General features: G+C 46.0%; 1 protein-coding gene and 1 non-coding gene across 2 annotated transcripts; one reads left to right on the forward strand and one right to left on the reverse strand.

Moving 5' to 3' along the window:
• Window positions 1-1907: 1907 nt before the first annotated feature.
• LOC121328188 lies at window positions 1908-2026 on the reverse strand. The gene has a single exon (XR_005951651.1). It is a non-coding gene; the product is annotated as a 5S ribosomal RNA (ribosomal RNA).
• Window positions 2027-2585: 559 nt separating this feature from the next.
• On the forward strand, window positions 2586-6193 carry LOC121327991 (ADP/ATP translocase 3). The gene is made up of 4 exons (XM_041272399.1): window positions 2586-2786; window positions 4061-4544; window positions 4843-4983; window positions 5726-6193. The coding sequence occupies exons 1-4, from the start codon at window positions 2676-2678 to the stop codon at window positions 5881-5883; spliced, it is 894 nt and encodes a 297-aa protein (XP_041128333.1). The 5' UTR covers window positions 2586-2675; the 3' UTR covers window positions 5884-6193.
• The last annotated feature ends 7473 nt before the right edge of the window (window positions 6194-13666 follow it).

Here is a 13666-nt window from a genome sequence, read left to right on the forward strand (position 1 = left end):
TTATTGAATCAGAATGGCTGCTTAGTTCTAGTCAACATTCCAAAAGTACCTACATGCAAAGGTTGATTTCGAAGGTTAGGTTTTAAAGGTTAAAAATGCAGATTGTGTGTTATACCCCGATTTTATATTGTTAATACTTCAACTTTTACATACAGATTAGATATAGATAGAGAGAGAGACTAAATGCAGAATTGTAATTATTAGTGTCTGTCATTTCTTTTAACACATGCCAGAATTAAATAAATAAATAATCCTAAAGCTGGTTACTTTATCTTTCGTACCACAAGTATTACAAATGAAAATGTGTCTTTATTATCCTAATTTGATGATATTCAACAGCATGGATCTAGGCAGATGGTGTTTTTTTTATTATTATTATTATTTTATTTAAGGAACAGAATCAACATCATTTGCTTGATAATTGTATACCCTAAATGTGGGTGGTATCACTGATTTAGTCTTCCTTGCCCTCAAATAATTATTCTCTATTTTCCAATTACCATAAGCAATCAATGCTTTTAACATTATACTTTGAAAACATCCATTTGATTATTCCTACCTTCTTGCACATTGCATTGTTTTGCTGAGGAAATGATATACATGTTGTTGCATTTCTAAATATACTCTGTGTCAAATGTCTTATGGCCTTTTGGTAGTCTCATACTTGCTACCACCAGTAGATAATGGCAGCTAAGCTAAGTTTGACAGCCTGGCTGCTCTGCTCAGATAAGACACAGTCCAGACCGGGTACGCACTTCTCCATTAACATTGTCCCTAGGAGAAGGGAATGTTACCAGCACAAGCGGGCACATCAGTTTACTTTCCTTTTAACTATTTTCCTTTCACTGCTCTTTTTCTGTTCTGTAATGTATATTCCAACGTATGATCTATACTACCACATGTAACTTGCCAGTTACGGAGAAATAGGAAGGTTTATGGAATATCATTCATGGCCTTGTACCAACACTTACTATTAGAAAACGAATAATGCTTGGCTGTGCAGTATAACAAAAATGGTGCTATCCGTCCGTCCATCCTTCACACCTGCAATCTCACAAACTAAGCTGGTCCTGGAAATCACACGGCTTCATTAGATCACAAAGCAGGATATTGGAAAACTTTTGAGGAACTTAGTTTACGTTTTGGAACCTTCATTAGAGGTAACAGGACTTTCTTACTTGGGAATATCTTTTCAGAGGACTCGATAAACTGGAACGAAGCATGCCAGAAACCAGTGGCGGGGACTGACTGAAATCGGTTTTGAAGAGAGCAGTGCAGAATCTAAATGTTGAGAGAAAAAAATTGTCTTCCATCTTTTTGGAACTGGAATCGAACAGTTTGACACATTATGTCCGATTTTGGTTGTCTAGAAACCCCCAGTCGAAACCAAAATCTACACAAAATGTGGGACATGTCCAGGAATAAATATGGTTTCTAATGTTTTGAAGCGAAGCGCCTCTCAATACAGCCAGCTCCTAGAGTTACAGGTTCACAGACGTGCACATTCATAAAAATTGAAACTTTTTGGATGCTATTTTTTGTGTCAAAAAATTGTTTGGATATGGCAGCTATGGCTAAAAGTTTAACTTGTTATTTAAAATACAAACTAATGACAACTTAATGAAGATCTGAATGCTTAAGAATTATTATTATTATTATTTTATTGCTGTACAGCATGGTGTCTTCTGCATCAATCCTTTGTTTTTGAAACTTTTTTGACTGCATGGGGCACCTCACACATTGAGGAAACAACATGTTGTGTTCGACATATTAAACGATGATATATTATATGGTTACTCCCTTTTGTGTGTCTGGAGTGAGACCAAAACAAACTCCAACATTAAAACGATGAAACTTAAAACATAAAAACAGGGAAATAGCGCACCCTGTTGAGCTGTAGAAAGAAAAGCTTACAGCACCTGGTATTCCCAGGCGGTCTCCCATCCAAGTACTAACCAGGCCCGACCTTGCTTAGCTTCCGAGATCAGACGAGATCGGGCGTTCTCAAGGTGGTATGGCCGTAAGCGAAAGTTATACCTGGTTTCGGCTCTTTCATAGTATAGTAATACGTTAATATAATTTATGCAAGAGGTGGTGTGGGGGAAGGAGGTTACCAGAGCTAGCAATGTCTGACCCGGTTCTTTTGGAACTGACGAACCGGATACAAATATTAAGGATTCGGTCACTGTGTTTTATGTTTTTTTTTTTCTTCACAAAACAGATTATTAAAAACTTAAAACCATTAAAATTATCAAAGACTTAATTTCTGTCAAAAATACATTTAATAACTATAACTGACGTTTATACGCGCACTTAGCTAGGCTGTATATTTGCGTGTTGTCTTTGTTTTGGACTACTGACTGATAGTGGCTGTGATGAATTTAATTAGACAGATGTTTTGCTCTGTAATGGTTTTTATGCTGACGCAGAACTGCAGCGCTACCTCCCTTTAAACTGACACTGGACACGATTCAACTCTGTGTTAAACACTTTTTAAATAAAGTTATTCTAAATTGCAAAAGGGAAGTACAGCTAATCTCTCGCGATACGTTTGCCATAGATTTAGTCCAAGCGCAAACGGGAAATCGTCCATTTTGTCAGAGGATTTTGGCATTGAGATTAGCAGTAGCTTGTCTCTTATTCCAACGAAGCCGACCCACATCCTTACAGCTACAATGTCGGAACAAGCCATCTCCTTCGCTAAAGATTTTCTGGCTGGTGGAGTTGCTGCTGCCATATCAAAGACAGCAGTGGCCCCCATAGAGAGAGTCAAACTGCTGCTGCAGGTAAAATAAACTGAACTGAGCTGCGATCAGCAAGCGGGGCGGGGGGAGGGGAGGATTTTTATAACATTGTGCATCGTTGTAAATTAAATACACATTAAATTAGGTGGTTCTGAACTGTGACAAGTTAATTTTGCAGTAATTTAAATGACATTGAAATCAAAAAATGAAAAAAAAAAAGTATATATATATATATTATTTGCTCACAACCTTCAAAATTCTCCTTGAGCAGCCATATTGAACTTGAAACCGGGGCGCACATTGCTTGGTGTGATTTACTTTCGCGCATCTTGAATGAATTTTATCGTTTCTTTTTGTGTATCGCAGTCTGAGTTTCCGTTAGATTCTTTTAGAATTCTTTCTCCCAAGAGTAGTGAATGCAGGTTGCTCTTGGCCTGAGTTGCTATTAATATTCTCAAATACCGGTAGTCGTTTCCTTGCTTCTTTTAATGGCACCTGCGCACTGCGGCACCTGATTTTAATTGAGACAACTCTGGTTTTATTCAATGTCGTGTACTTTTCTTGCTTAAACGAACAGTCTAATTTACTTGAATTGCGGTATGAAACAGCCAAGCCACTTAGCCATGGAAAGCCAACCTTGTGCTACACGTGAGCCTTAATTCTTTCAGTTTAAGCACATTTGCTAATATGAATGAGAACAGTGGGCAAACCTGTATTCGACTGTCTTTATTCTACTGTAAAACTTCAGCCTTTAAAAACATTGTGTTTGCAGTCCTAAGAAGCTGTAGAAGGTGCTGCATTTCTTTTGAAAGTGGGCCACAACATTTGCAGTCATGACTGTAAAAGTTTAAACTGTGGACAGTGTTCTGATATAGTAAAGGTCAATCAGGTTATTGTTTTGTTTTTCCCCTGTTTTAAGTATGAGTATGTTGCTGTGAAGGGCAAAGGTTGACGTAAATGTCATTCTGTAATTACTGTGCTTCAAATTTGAGTTGCCTTCAAAACGTCTTCAGCAAGGTCATGTGTTGCTGCTACCTTCAAAGTTTCATTGATCAGCAATAGTTTATAATTTAGCATATACAGATGTATGGGCAGCTTAATCAATTAAAGGTAGTTAATGTCGGAGCAATCACTTATTACAGAGCCATTTAGTGCACCTGCTTTGCTGTTAACTTTTTTTACACCTTTTTGTACCAACAATGTGTTTTTATATGGACTATCCAAGTAATGGCATTTATAAAAACAACAGTTAATAATTGAAAGCCTAATTGAGTTATTTGGAGAATATTGTAACATTTGTCACCTTCCACTTTCAGGTACAACATGCAAGCAAACAGATTGCGGTAGACCAGCAGTACAAAGGCATTGTCGACTGTATCGTGCGCATTCCCAAGGAGCAGGGTTTTCTGTCGTTTTGGCGTGGCAATTTGGCCAATGTCATCCGATACTTCCCCACTCAGGCCCTTAACTTCGCCTTTAAGGACAAGTATAAGCAGATTTTCCTGGGTGGTGTAGATAAGAACCAGTTCTGGCGCTACTTTGCTGGTAACCTTGCTTCTGGAGGTGCTGCTGGAGCCACATCCCTTTGTTTTGTGTACCCTCTGGATTTCGCCCGAACACGCTTGGCTGCTGATGTTGGCAAAGCTGGAGCCAGCAGAGAATTCAAAGGCCTAGCTGACTGCCTGGTGAAGATTTCCAAATCTGATGGTATTAAAGGCTTGTACCAAGGGTTCAACGTGTCTGTGCAGGGAATCATCATCTACAGGGCTGCCTACTTTGGTGTCTATGATACAGCCAAGGGTATGTACACCGACACCTCCAGATCTATTTCTTTCTATCACGTATAGGTATTGAGTAAATGGACGGTTAAAAATGTTGTTTCCCCAGAAACCCCACCCCTTTGTGTGGAAATTGATTGTGGGATTTTTACCTGTAACTGAGTGACCCATTCTGTTTCCTGTCTGCTAATACAGTATATGCAATTATATTTATTCAATTCTATATCTTGTTATGAAAACTTCTAATAAAAGCAAGGTCTTATCTAGAATATCCAGTCACCCTCCATAGAGCAATGCTATTTATTTATTCTTTCCTCCAGGTATGCTCCCAGATCCAAAGAACACCCACATTGTGATCAGCTGGATGATTGCACAGACTGTGACTGCAGTGGCTGGTGTAATGTCTTACCCATTCGATACTGTGCGTCGTCGTATGATGATGCAGTCTGGCCGTAAAGGAGGTAAATAAACTTGGGTCTTACTTAACTGCTTTCACAGTCCCCTGTTTAGCTCTCATTTTGGATTGCCTTACCCGTTATAGAAGTAGCGCTAACTGAGCTGTATGTAATTTGACTTTTGCATACCGGGTTAGTTCATGAAAAGGACTTGCCAATGTACGGCTAGTAATCTTGTGTAACAATTGAAAAACAAAACATAAGACAGCAGTTCTAATTGCAAATCAGTAAGGGGTATAGGTATAAATAACGTGAAGGAAACAGGTTACAAGAATCGCGGGACGCTCATAACCACAAGTATAAAACAGATGGTTTAAGGCTGTAGAAATAAAGTTAGATAATCAATTCACCACTGTATTTGTTAAAATAGACCTCTTCAAAGATGTTTTATTGTTGGGTACACTACACAGATAGTGAACGCTAGGGGTCATATATGCTGGTAATAGATCTTAGGCTGGGATTTGTGTCTTAGTTACATTAACACCCTCTTGTGGTGGAAAAAAATATAACTGTGATAATCATTATACTGTAGGTTAAGAAAACCTCTTTTAAAAATATATTTGGCTGAATTTATAAAGCTTTCATACATTTTATGATTGAGGTCACTGTTGGGATGCAGTAAGTTTAAGAAAAAAAATTGGAACGTACAAAAAAAATCCTTTATTCTTAGCTAATTTGTAGTACAGGAACAATCTTTAGTAGTTTTTAGTGAGATGCATGAAAATTAATATATTTTCACTATTCACAGCCGACATCATGTACAGTGGAACAATTGACTGCTGGAAGAAGATTGCAAAGGATGAAGGTGGAAAGGCTTTCTTTAAGGGTGCATTGTCCAATGTTCTCAGAGGCATGGGTGGTGCCTTTGTGCTTGTCCTGTATGACGAATTCAAGAAATTCGTCTAAACTAATTCCATAATTCTTCCATACACTGGGGAACATTGAAGATGACCATGTAGAACAGCTGAACCATAAAGGACCATTAAGCTTATTCAGAATCTTCCCTGTCAAGTATTTATAGGGCCCAGATAATGTGTAATACTTGAAACCTAGTGACCAAGAAGACTCCTTAACACAGTAAATAATGTATTTTCCACTTTAAGCACCATGTACTGTTGTTTTTGTTTTATTTTATTTTTTGCACAGCTCTGTGTCTAGCAGTTGTGTTTTAAATTGGGGCATTCTCCTCCAGAATAATAAATATAAAAATATAAAAGTGTTATTTCTTGCTTGACTTCCCAGTAAACACACATACAGCATTCTAAAATTACAATGGTAACGAAATCTGTGAGAGACATTTTATATGTGTACGTGCTTAAGTTTACCTTACTATTATATAGCGTTTAAACTTTGCTGTAGGCCACTACTATAAATTCATTCAGCAAGGTCATTTGCTTTAACAGCTTGGTGGTATGGTCTACATTGCTTACTAAATGTTTTTAAAGGACATACATTTGTATGTATGATGGTGTGTATTTAAAGATATGGAGGGACTACCATACCAATGGCAAGACATAAGGGTAGATGTAAGTATAGGTGCAGTGCAAATAATTGCGAATGGAAAATGAAAATTGCATTGCGGCCAGGCAATTATTTTGCATTGCACCCTATGTAAGCTTCAGAGCAATGCAAATTATTCAACACGCACAAATAATGATCTGCAATTATGATAATGAGGGTCTCAATGAGCGCCTCTTGTCTGTTTGGCAGCCACACTTGCAGAGTTAGGAGTACAGAGAACAGTAGTTGCTGTATGACATTTGTGAAGCATGAAAATACAAACCAAAAAAATGTCAGTAAGGGCAGCAGTGACCTCTTGGAGCACAGAAAAGAAAAGTTTACAGAGAAGGAGCTGAGAGTCCTAACTGCTGAGGTCACTCGGCATGAAACGTGTTTGGAAAAGCCTCAGCCAACATCAGTTATGCTAGTATTCTAAGGAAGTAATATGTATTGGCCTGCCCTTTTTATCATGATAACCAGAAATTTGCCTAGCACTCCGGAAAAGGTGAATTGGGTTACTCCTCCAGACATTCCAACTGGTCCTAAAAGAACAAGAGGCTAAGTAGTGCAGAGAACACAGCACTTTCACATGTGCAGGATAGTGGTCCCTAGACTGATGGGGTGGTCTAGCTCATCCCTCAATTCAGCTATGAAGTCAAGGATGACCAGGGGAGTGAGACGATAACACTTTAGTATCACATCATCGGGCATCCCAAACAGACTCTGAGATTGAATATGCAAAGTGTCGCTGCATCAGGAAGTGTACCACAGCGGACACCCGGAAGCCAATTACAGGTCTCTGCAGGAGTGTGCTTTTATACAGCTCTTACTCTCTTCTACAATGGTTTGCACTTTGTGAGAAGAGGTGTCAAGTTTTTGGAGGGTCAATAATTGCCTATGTGCAAGGCAAAATCCTTACATCATATAATGTTAGCGCCCGCTTAGTATCTAGATCTCACCCTATTCCATACTCTTCATTTAAATGCATTTCAATATCATTTTAATGGATTTATGATGTCAAAGTACAATTTTGATAGCGGGTGCAGAACAACAGGCTAAACACAATTTACGGCAGCATTATGGGTGTTTTGCACCCACAAATCACTTGTCTATCCTCCGTCACTCCGTCTATCTGTCTATCTACCCAAATGGGTCATATTAAGTTGTAACCCATGTTTGATCATTGGTGATAGATTTATATTCAATGTTGCAGTGTAATCATTTTTCCTCAAGATGGCACTAACACATTGTAACTTGAAAAAGAGTAAATCTGCAAAGTCTCATCTATTTACAGCTGTGGTATACTGTAGGGCCATTCTAGCCCAGACAGTAAGTTTTAACACCTTACGTTTAAAGGAAGACCTCTTGGCAAACCTGATAACGCTCCACACTCCCTGGCTCCTCAAACCTGATAACGCTCCAGACTCCCTGGTCCCTCAACGGTCCTGGAAGGGCTAGTAGAACCATAGTAAATGAAAAAGATATTTAGAAGAATTAAAATATTTCAAATAAAATAAGTAATAGTCCACAGAATTTAAGAAAATGCTGAGGCAGGATATCCCAAATCAATAATAAATAAGGTAACATTAAAACAAAAAACTTTCTATTAAAACCCTGATCTTACTTGAACACTGCCATGTTCTATACCAAAAGTAAGATACATGCCAACAGTTCCTGTCCTGATTTCCTAACCAAAGTCTTGCGTCCCGATGCACAGAAAGAAAGCCCTGCTATTTACCCAGAGGAAAAAAAAATGAATTTATTCTGCACAGTAGAGTTAATGAAAACCATGCACTCTGCCTAATGTTAATGTCTGTAATTTTGAGGGAGGTGCAGAAACTAGTGTAGGTGACTGTTTTATGACAAGTGAGAGTTTATTCCAATTACTGGCAGCAAGAAGGGAAAAGCAACAGAAACGGGATTGGGGATTGGGCACAGGGCGAGGGTGGGACTGAGGGGACAATAGGGATTGGGAATGTAAGGAAGTTAAGGGAAGATAGTAGGTGAATAGTGCAGCCAGATAAGATGGGACAAGAGGTAGTCCTAAGCGGCTCTGAAGCTCGTAACCGTTTAGCGTAGAGAAACTCGCCAGCGGCTTGACTTGCCCCACGCGGAGGCGTGGGGAGGGAGCAACGCGGCCACCTGCTGGAACGCCTCGTGTTCCTGGTGGGATCTCTGTAAGATCTCCTACATGTCTGACCCAAAGGTATGTCCTGGGGATATAGGCGCATCTAGCAGCGCGGTCTTATCCGCATCAGAAACTCTGGCTGTGATACCCACAGCTGTCTATGAGCCACAATCAAGCTAGCCAGGTTCCGGCCAAGAGCTTGCTCTCGGAGACTGGAGATCTGCAGCGGCATGCTGGACAGGAGACGTAACTCCATGGCCACTGGCTCAGGGAACAGGGCCTCATGCAGTACACTGTCCATATCAGCCGTGAGCACGCTCTCTGTGTTTGACAGGCGAGTTGCCTGCATGCGTTTCCGTCATCTTGCATTGAGAGTTCGGGCGCACCGGGTCTCTAGCCAGCCCATCCACTGGCAGGGCCTTAATCAGGGCCGCGATGGTGGAGACTACTGAGGGGAAACCCACTAGGCCAAGCTTTTCTGCACCTTCTGGAGAAGATGAGTCCGGAAAACAGACATGGTTCTGCCACTGGCGTCCAGGAGACCTGTAGCAAAGCTGCAACACATCCAGTAAGTGCCAAAACCGAGCTAGACAACAAGTGGGAACTGGCTTCCAAGGCTACCTCGAAGCCAGATTCTTCCTCAGCAGGGGGCTGGACAGGACGAGGCCGTCGGTGCCTGTTTTGCCAAGAGCTCCAGGACCTGGGCCATCTTGGCTTTGAGGTCTATAATGTCCCTCGCCTGATTGGAATGCTTCACCCTTCTCATCTGCAGAGATGGGGAGTGACTGCAGGAGGCTTGCACATCGGGGATGCCTAGCAGGGTGTCCAGGGACAGGTCGTGGAGGAGGGGCTCTGGGGCTCCAAGAGCCACCGACGGTCTGGCCATAGAGGATGCGGAGCTTGCCATGGTGGCCCTCTCCAAACAAGCTTCTTTCACACGGGGCTAAAAAACCTCACAGATGCTGCAGGCCACATCCCTCTCGAGGGCCAAGGTGGCATGTTGGATGCCCAAGCACTGCACACAGATGGTATATTTATCCTCTTGCAGGATAGTCACTTTGCAGGCCATGCAGGGGTAGAACCCCCCTGACTTGCTTGACATGGGCCTGGTGTTGTGCATGGGCCGTGCACTAAACACTGCTTGCACTGCGCTCAAGCACTGGTTAAAGTGTGCTCGCCCATTAGTGCTGTGCATATCAAGCACCGTGCACACCGAGTACTGTGCAGCACCGTATGCTCGTGGAATAGTGTAGCAGTAATACCAAGTACCATACGCACCGAGTACAGTGAGCTGTTGCTCTAGGTCTGTGGCAGAGGCCAAGCACCGAGGGGAGATCCGAGGCGCAGATTGCCGGAACGGAGCCACCACTCCAGTGTCTTCAAGCATTGTCTGGACACTCGCACCAGCAGATACCGATCTCAGACTATTCTCAGCAGCCCTAGTGGAAGTATTCTCGAGGTAGCTGCCATCAGCCCCAACAACCTTTAATATAGTTTTGACCTGTAGGCGAGTGTCCTCTCTCAATAGGGAGAGTGTGGTCTCCAACAACCGAATTTTGTCTTCCAACAGTGAGGCAATCATGCTCACAGAGTTCAGTTTGATCCCCAGGAACACTGTGGACTGAGACGGTACGAAGTTGCTCTTCTGTTGATGTATTGAGAGCCCCAGCTTCGCCACATGATCTACGACCTGTTTTGTGTGCGCCTCTGCGTGTGCTTTTGATTGCGCACAAATCAACCAAGATAGTTTAGGATCCGAATACCCCGCAGCCTGAGTGGAGCCAGTGCTGCATCCATGCACTTTTAAAATGTGCGGGGCGCCAGCGAGAGGCCAAATGGCAGCACATATATTTTCCGTGCGCGGGATGGATTGGAACGTGAAAGTAGGTGTCTTGCAGGTCGATCGATGTGAACCATCGGTTGGACCGACTGGAGGATACAGTGTGCTGGGAACATGTTGAACTTCCTCTGTTTGAGGAATAAGTTGAGGACCCTGAGGTCCATAATTGGTCTGAAACCGCCTTCCTTTTTGGGCACGAGGAAGTACCTGGAATAAAAACCGCTGTGGGCATCGCTTGGACTTACCAAGCATACAGCGTTCTTCCTTTGAAGATTGGTGATCTCCTGTTGAAGGCGCATCGCCCTCTCTGGTTTGACGGTGATGAGGAGCATACACTTGAAGGGTGGCGGACCTATTCAGAATTGTAGAGCGTCTCATAGTCGATAGCACCCAGGAGTACTGGGTGCAGCCTTGCCATGCGTCGTTGCTGTAGGTCATTCCGGTTGTGGGGGGGTTTGGTGGCAGCTGGGGCCCCACAGGGGCGGTCTCCTTTGGGCGTGGGAGGGGGCGCATCTTTCTTAAGCCCCGGCCTCAGTATCCAGCCAGAGAATGGTTACCCCTGGCCTGCAGTGGTCCTCTACCGCTGGCTCTGCCTTTGCCTGATTGTCTACTCTAGGGTGGAGGGCGATGTTCAGACCCTTTTACCCCAGCAGGCTGTGCATGCCACCTTGGGCGCTGGCTGTAAGAACGAGAACTTTGAACTTTGAGGTGACCTCCATGGCCTTATGGGACCTCTCAAGGCTCACATCAATGGTTGCCCCAAAAGTCTGCCCCGGTGTAATGGGGGCATCCAACAGTGCCACCTTCTCGGTCTCCACGACCTTAGCTTATGTCAGCCACAAATACCAGCGTGCAGCCACCTTCGCCGCCAGCAACCTCCCTGATGCCTGACCTAACTCCCCTATTATGTCAGTCATTGCCTTAGCCACCGCCTGGAGCTCCCCTGCGTCTGCCTCCGTGGCTCTGTCCTACAGCCTCTCCGGCAAATAGCTCTGGTACAGCACCAGTATGGTCATGGCGTTTGCTGTTCGCACGGACAGTCCTGCCAATGCGTATGCCTTTTTTAGCTTTGCATCCGTTGTGCAGGGTTTTGATGGGCATGTTGGGTCCTTACCGTGTCCCCGATGGTGGGCAATGCACCTAGGCCCGCTTCTTGAGCTTCTGCGGTGTGCAGCAGAGACGCAGCTGTTCTGGAGGCTGAGGGCTCAGATGCTGGGTTGCCCCAGGAGGAGTGCACCAAATCCAGAAAGTCCTGGCATAAGGGAAAGGCGTGCTGTGGATGTCTTCTCTGCTGGAGGAAGCGGTTCCCCTTTCCTTCCTGTTCCGCCGGCCATGGGATGTTCGTGGCTGCACCTGCCTGCTGCATTAGCAAAAGAAACTCCTCCCTCTGGGACACATGTGGCAAGGGCGGCAGGGTGCTCCCCACTGTGACCTGCCCAACCGAGGTGGCTGGGTCCAACACGTCCGAACCTGGACGCCGTGAAGGACAGCTCGCCTAGGCTGGGTGGTCTTGGCAGAGGGGATGGGGAACAAGACTGTGGGGGCTGGGGTTGCCTGGTGGTAGGGGGCAGCCTGCCGTGGGATTTTAATAGGGTCTCCAGCATAGTTTGCTGAGCCCTCACAGTCTCCGTCAGCTCGGCAAAGCATCGCTCGGCCGAGCTTTTGCCTCCGAGGCAACAGAGATGGCGAATGTCTGCGCCTGCGTGGTGAAGGGGAGCAGCGCCTGCATGGCGACCTCCTGTCATCTAGGGAAGGGGGGCGGTACCTGCATGGCGACCAACTGTCCCCTGGTAAGGGTCCCCTTGAGTGGTACCGCCTCGGCGGTGACCATCTCGCCTCCCCTGAGAGGTGCCTGCGCCTCTGTACCAGTGGTGGGGAAGAGGAGGGTGACCCGGTTATGAAGGAGAGTTCCCTGGTCACTGTAGCAGGGGGGTCCTGGAAGACCTTTGCGGAGGCTTTTGGACCACCGATCTCATTCTCCCCTGGCTTGAGGAGAGAGATTCTGCTGGGGATAGGGCTGCTCTCCATCTCTTTGTCCTCCTTGAGAACTTCCTACAGGCCAGAGCAGTCCAGCTCACCTGCCAGTGCCTTGGCCGCGTGTTCTGGCCCGAGGCACCTGGCGCAGGATCTGTGTTCATCCTGCCTGGGCAGCTTGGCTGAGCACCGGTCACACTGGTAGAAGCCCGCTGATCCAGTTGACCGCACTGACATGTTTGCAGTTGTTGTTGTTCCAAACTGCTATGCTCAACGAGCAGCCTGCAGACGCATTTTTTATTTTATTTTTTTTAAACGATTCAGTCGGTGCCGTGATCGGTGTTGAGGCGAGCGTTGTCGGTGCTGAGGTCGGCGTGGAGATGTGCGCGGTCGGTGCTGAGGTCGGCGTGGAGATGTGCGCGGTCGGTGCTGAGGTCAGCGTCGAGATGTGCGCGGTCGGTGCTGAGGTCGGCGTGGAGATGTGCGCGGTCGGTGCTGAGGTCAGCGTCGAGATGTGCGCGGTCGGTGCTGAGGTCGGCGTGGAGATGTGCGCGGTCGGTGCTGAGGTCGGCGTGGAGATGTGCGCGGTCGGTGCTGAGGTCGGCGTGGAGATGTGCGCGGTCGGTGCTGAGGTCAGCGTGGAGATGTGCGCGGTCGGTGCTGAGGTCGGCGTGGAGATGTGCGCGGTCGGTGCTGAGGTCGGCGTGGAGATGTGCGCGGTCGGTGCTGAGGTCGGCGTGGAGATGTGCGCGGTCGGTGCTGAGGTCGGCGTGGAGATGTGCGCGGTCGGTGCTGAGGTCAGTGTCGAGATGTGCGCGGTCGGTGCTGAGGTCAGTGTCGAGATGTGCGCGGTCGGTGCTGAGGTCGGCGTGGAGATGTGCGCGGTCGGTGCTGAGGTCGGCGTGGAGATGTGCGCGGTCGGTGCTGAGGTCGGCGTGGAGATGTGCGCGGTCGGTGCTGAGGTCAGCGTCGAGATGTGCGCGGTCGGTGCTGAGGTCAGCGTGGAGATGTGCGCGGTCGGTGCTGAGGTCAGTGTCGAGATGTGCGCGGTCGGTGCTGAGGTCAGTGTCGAGATGTGCGCGGTCGGTGCTGAGGTCGGCGTGGAGATGTGCGCGGTCGGTGCTGAGGTCAGTGTCGAGATGTGCGCGGTCGGTGCTGAGGTCAGTGTCGAGATGTGCGCGGTCGGTGCTGAGGTCGGTGTCGAGATGTGCGCGGTCGGTGCTGAGGTCAGTGTCGAGATGTGCGCG

This window comes from Polyodon spathula, chromosome 15 (assembly GCF_017654505.1).
Source record: "Polyodon spathula isolate WHYD16114869_AA chromosome 15, ASM1765450v1, whole genome shotgun sequence".
Classification (NCBI taxonomy): domain Eukaryota; kingdom Metazoa; phylum Chordata; class Actinopteri; order Acipenseriformes; family Polyodontidae; genus Polyodon; species Polyodon spathula.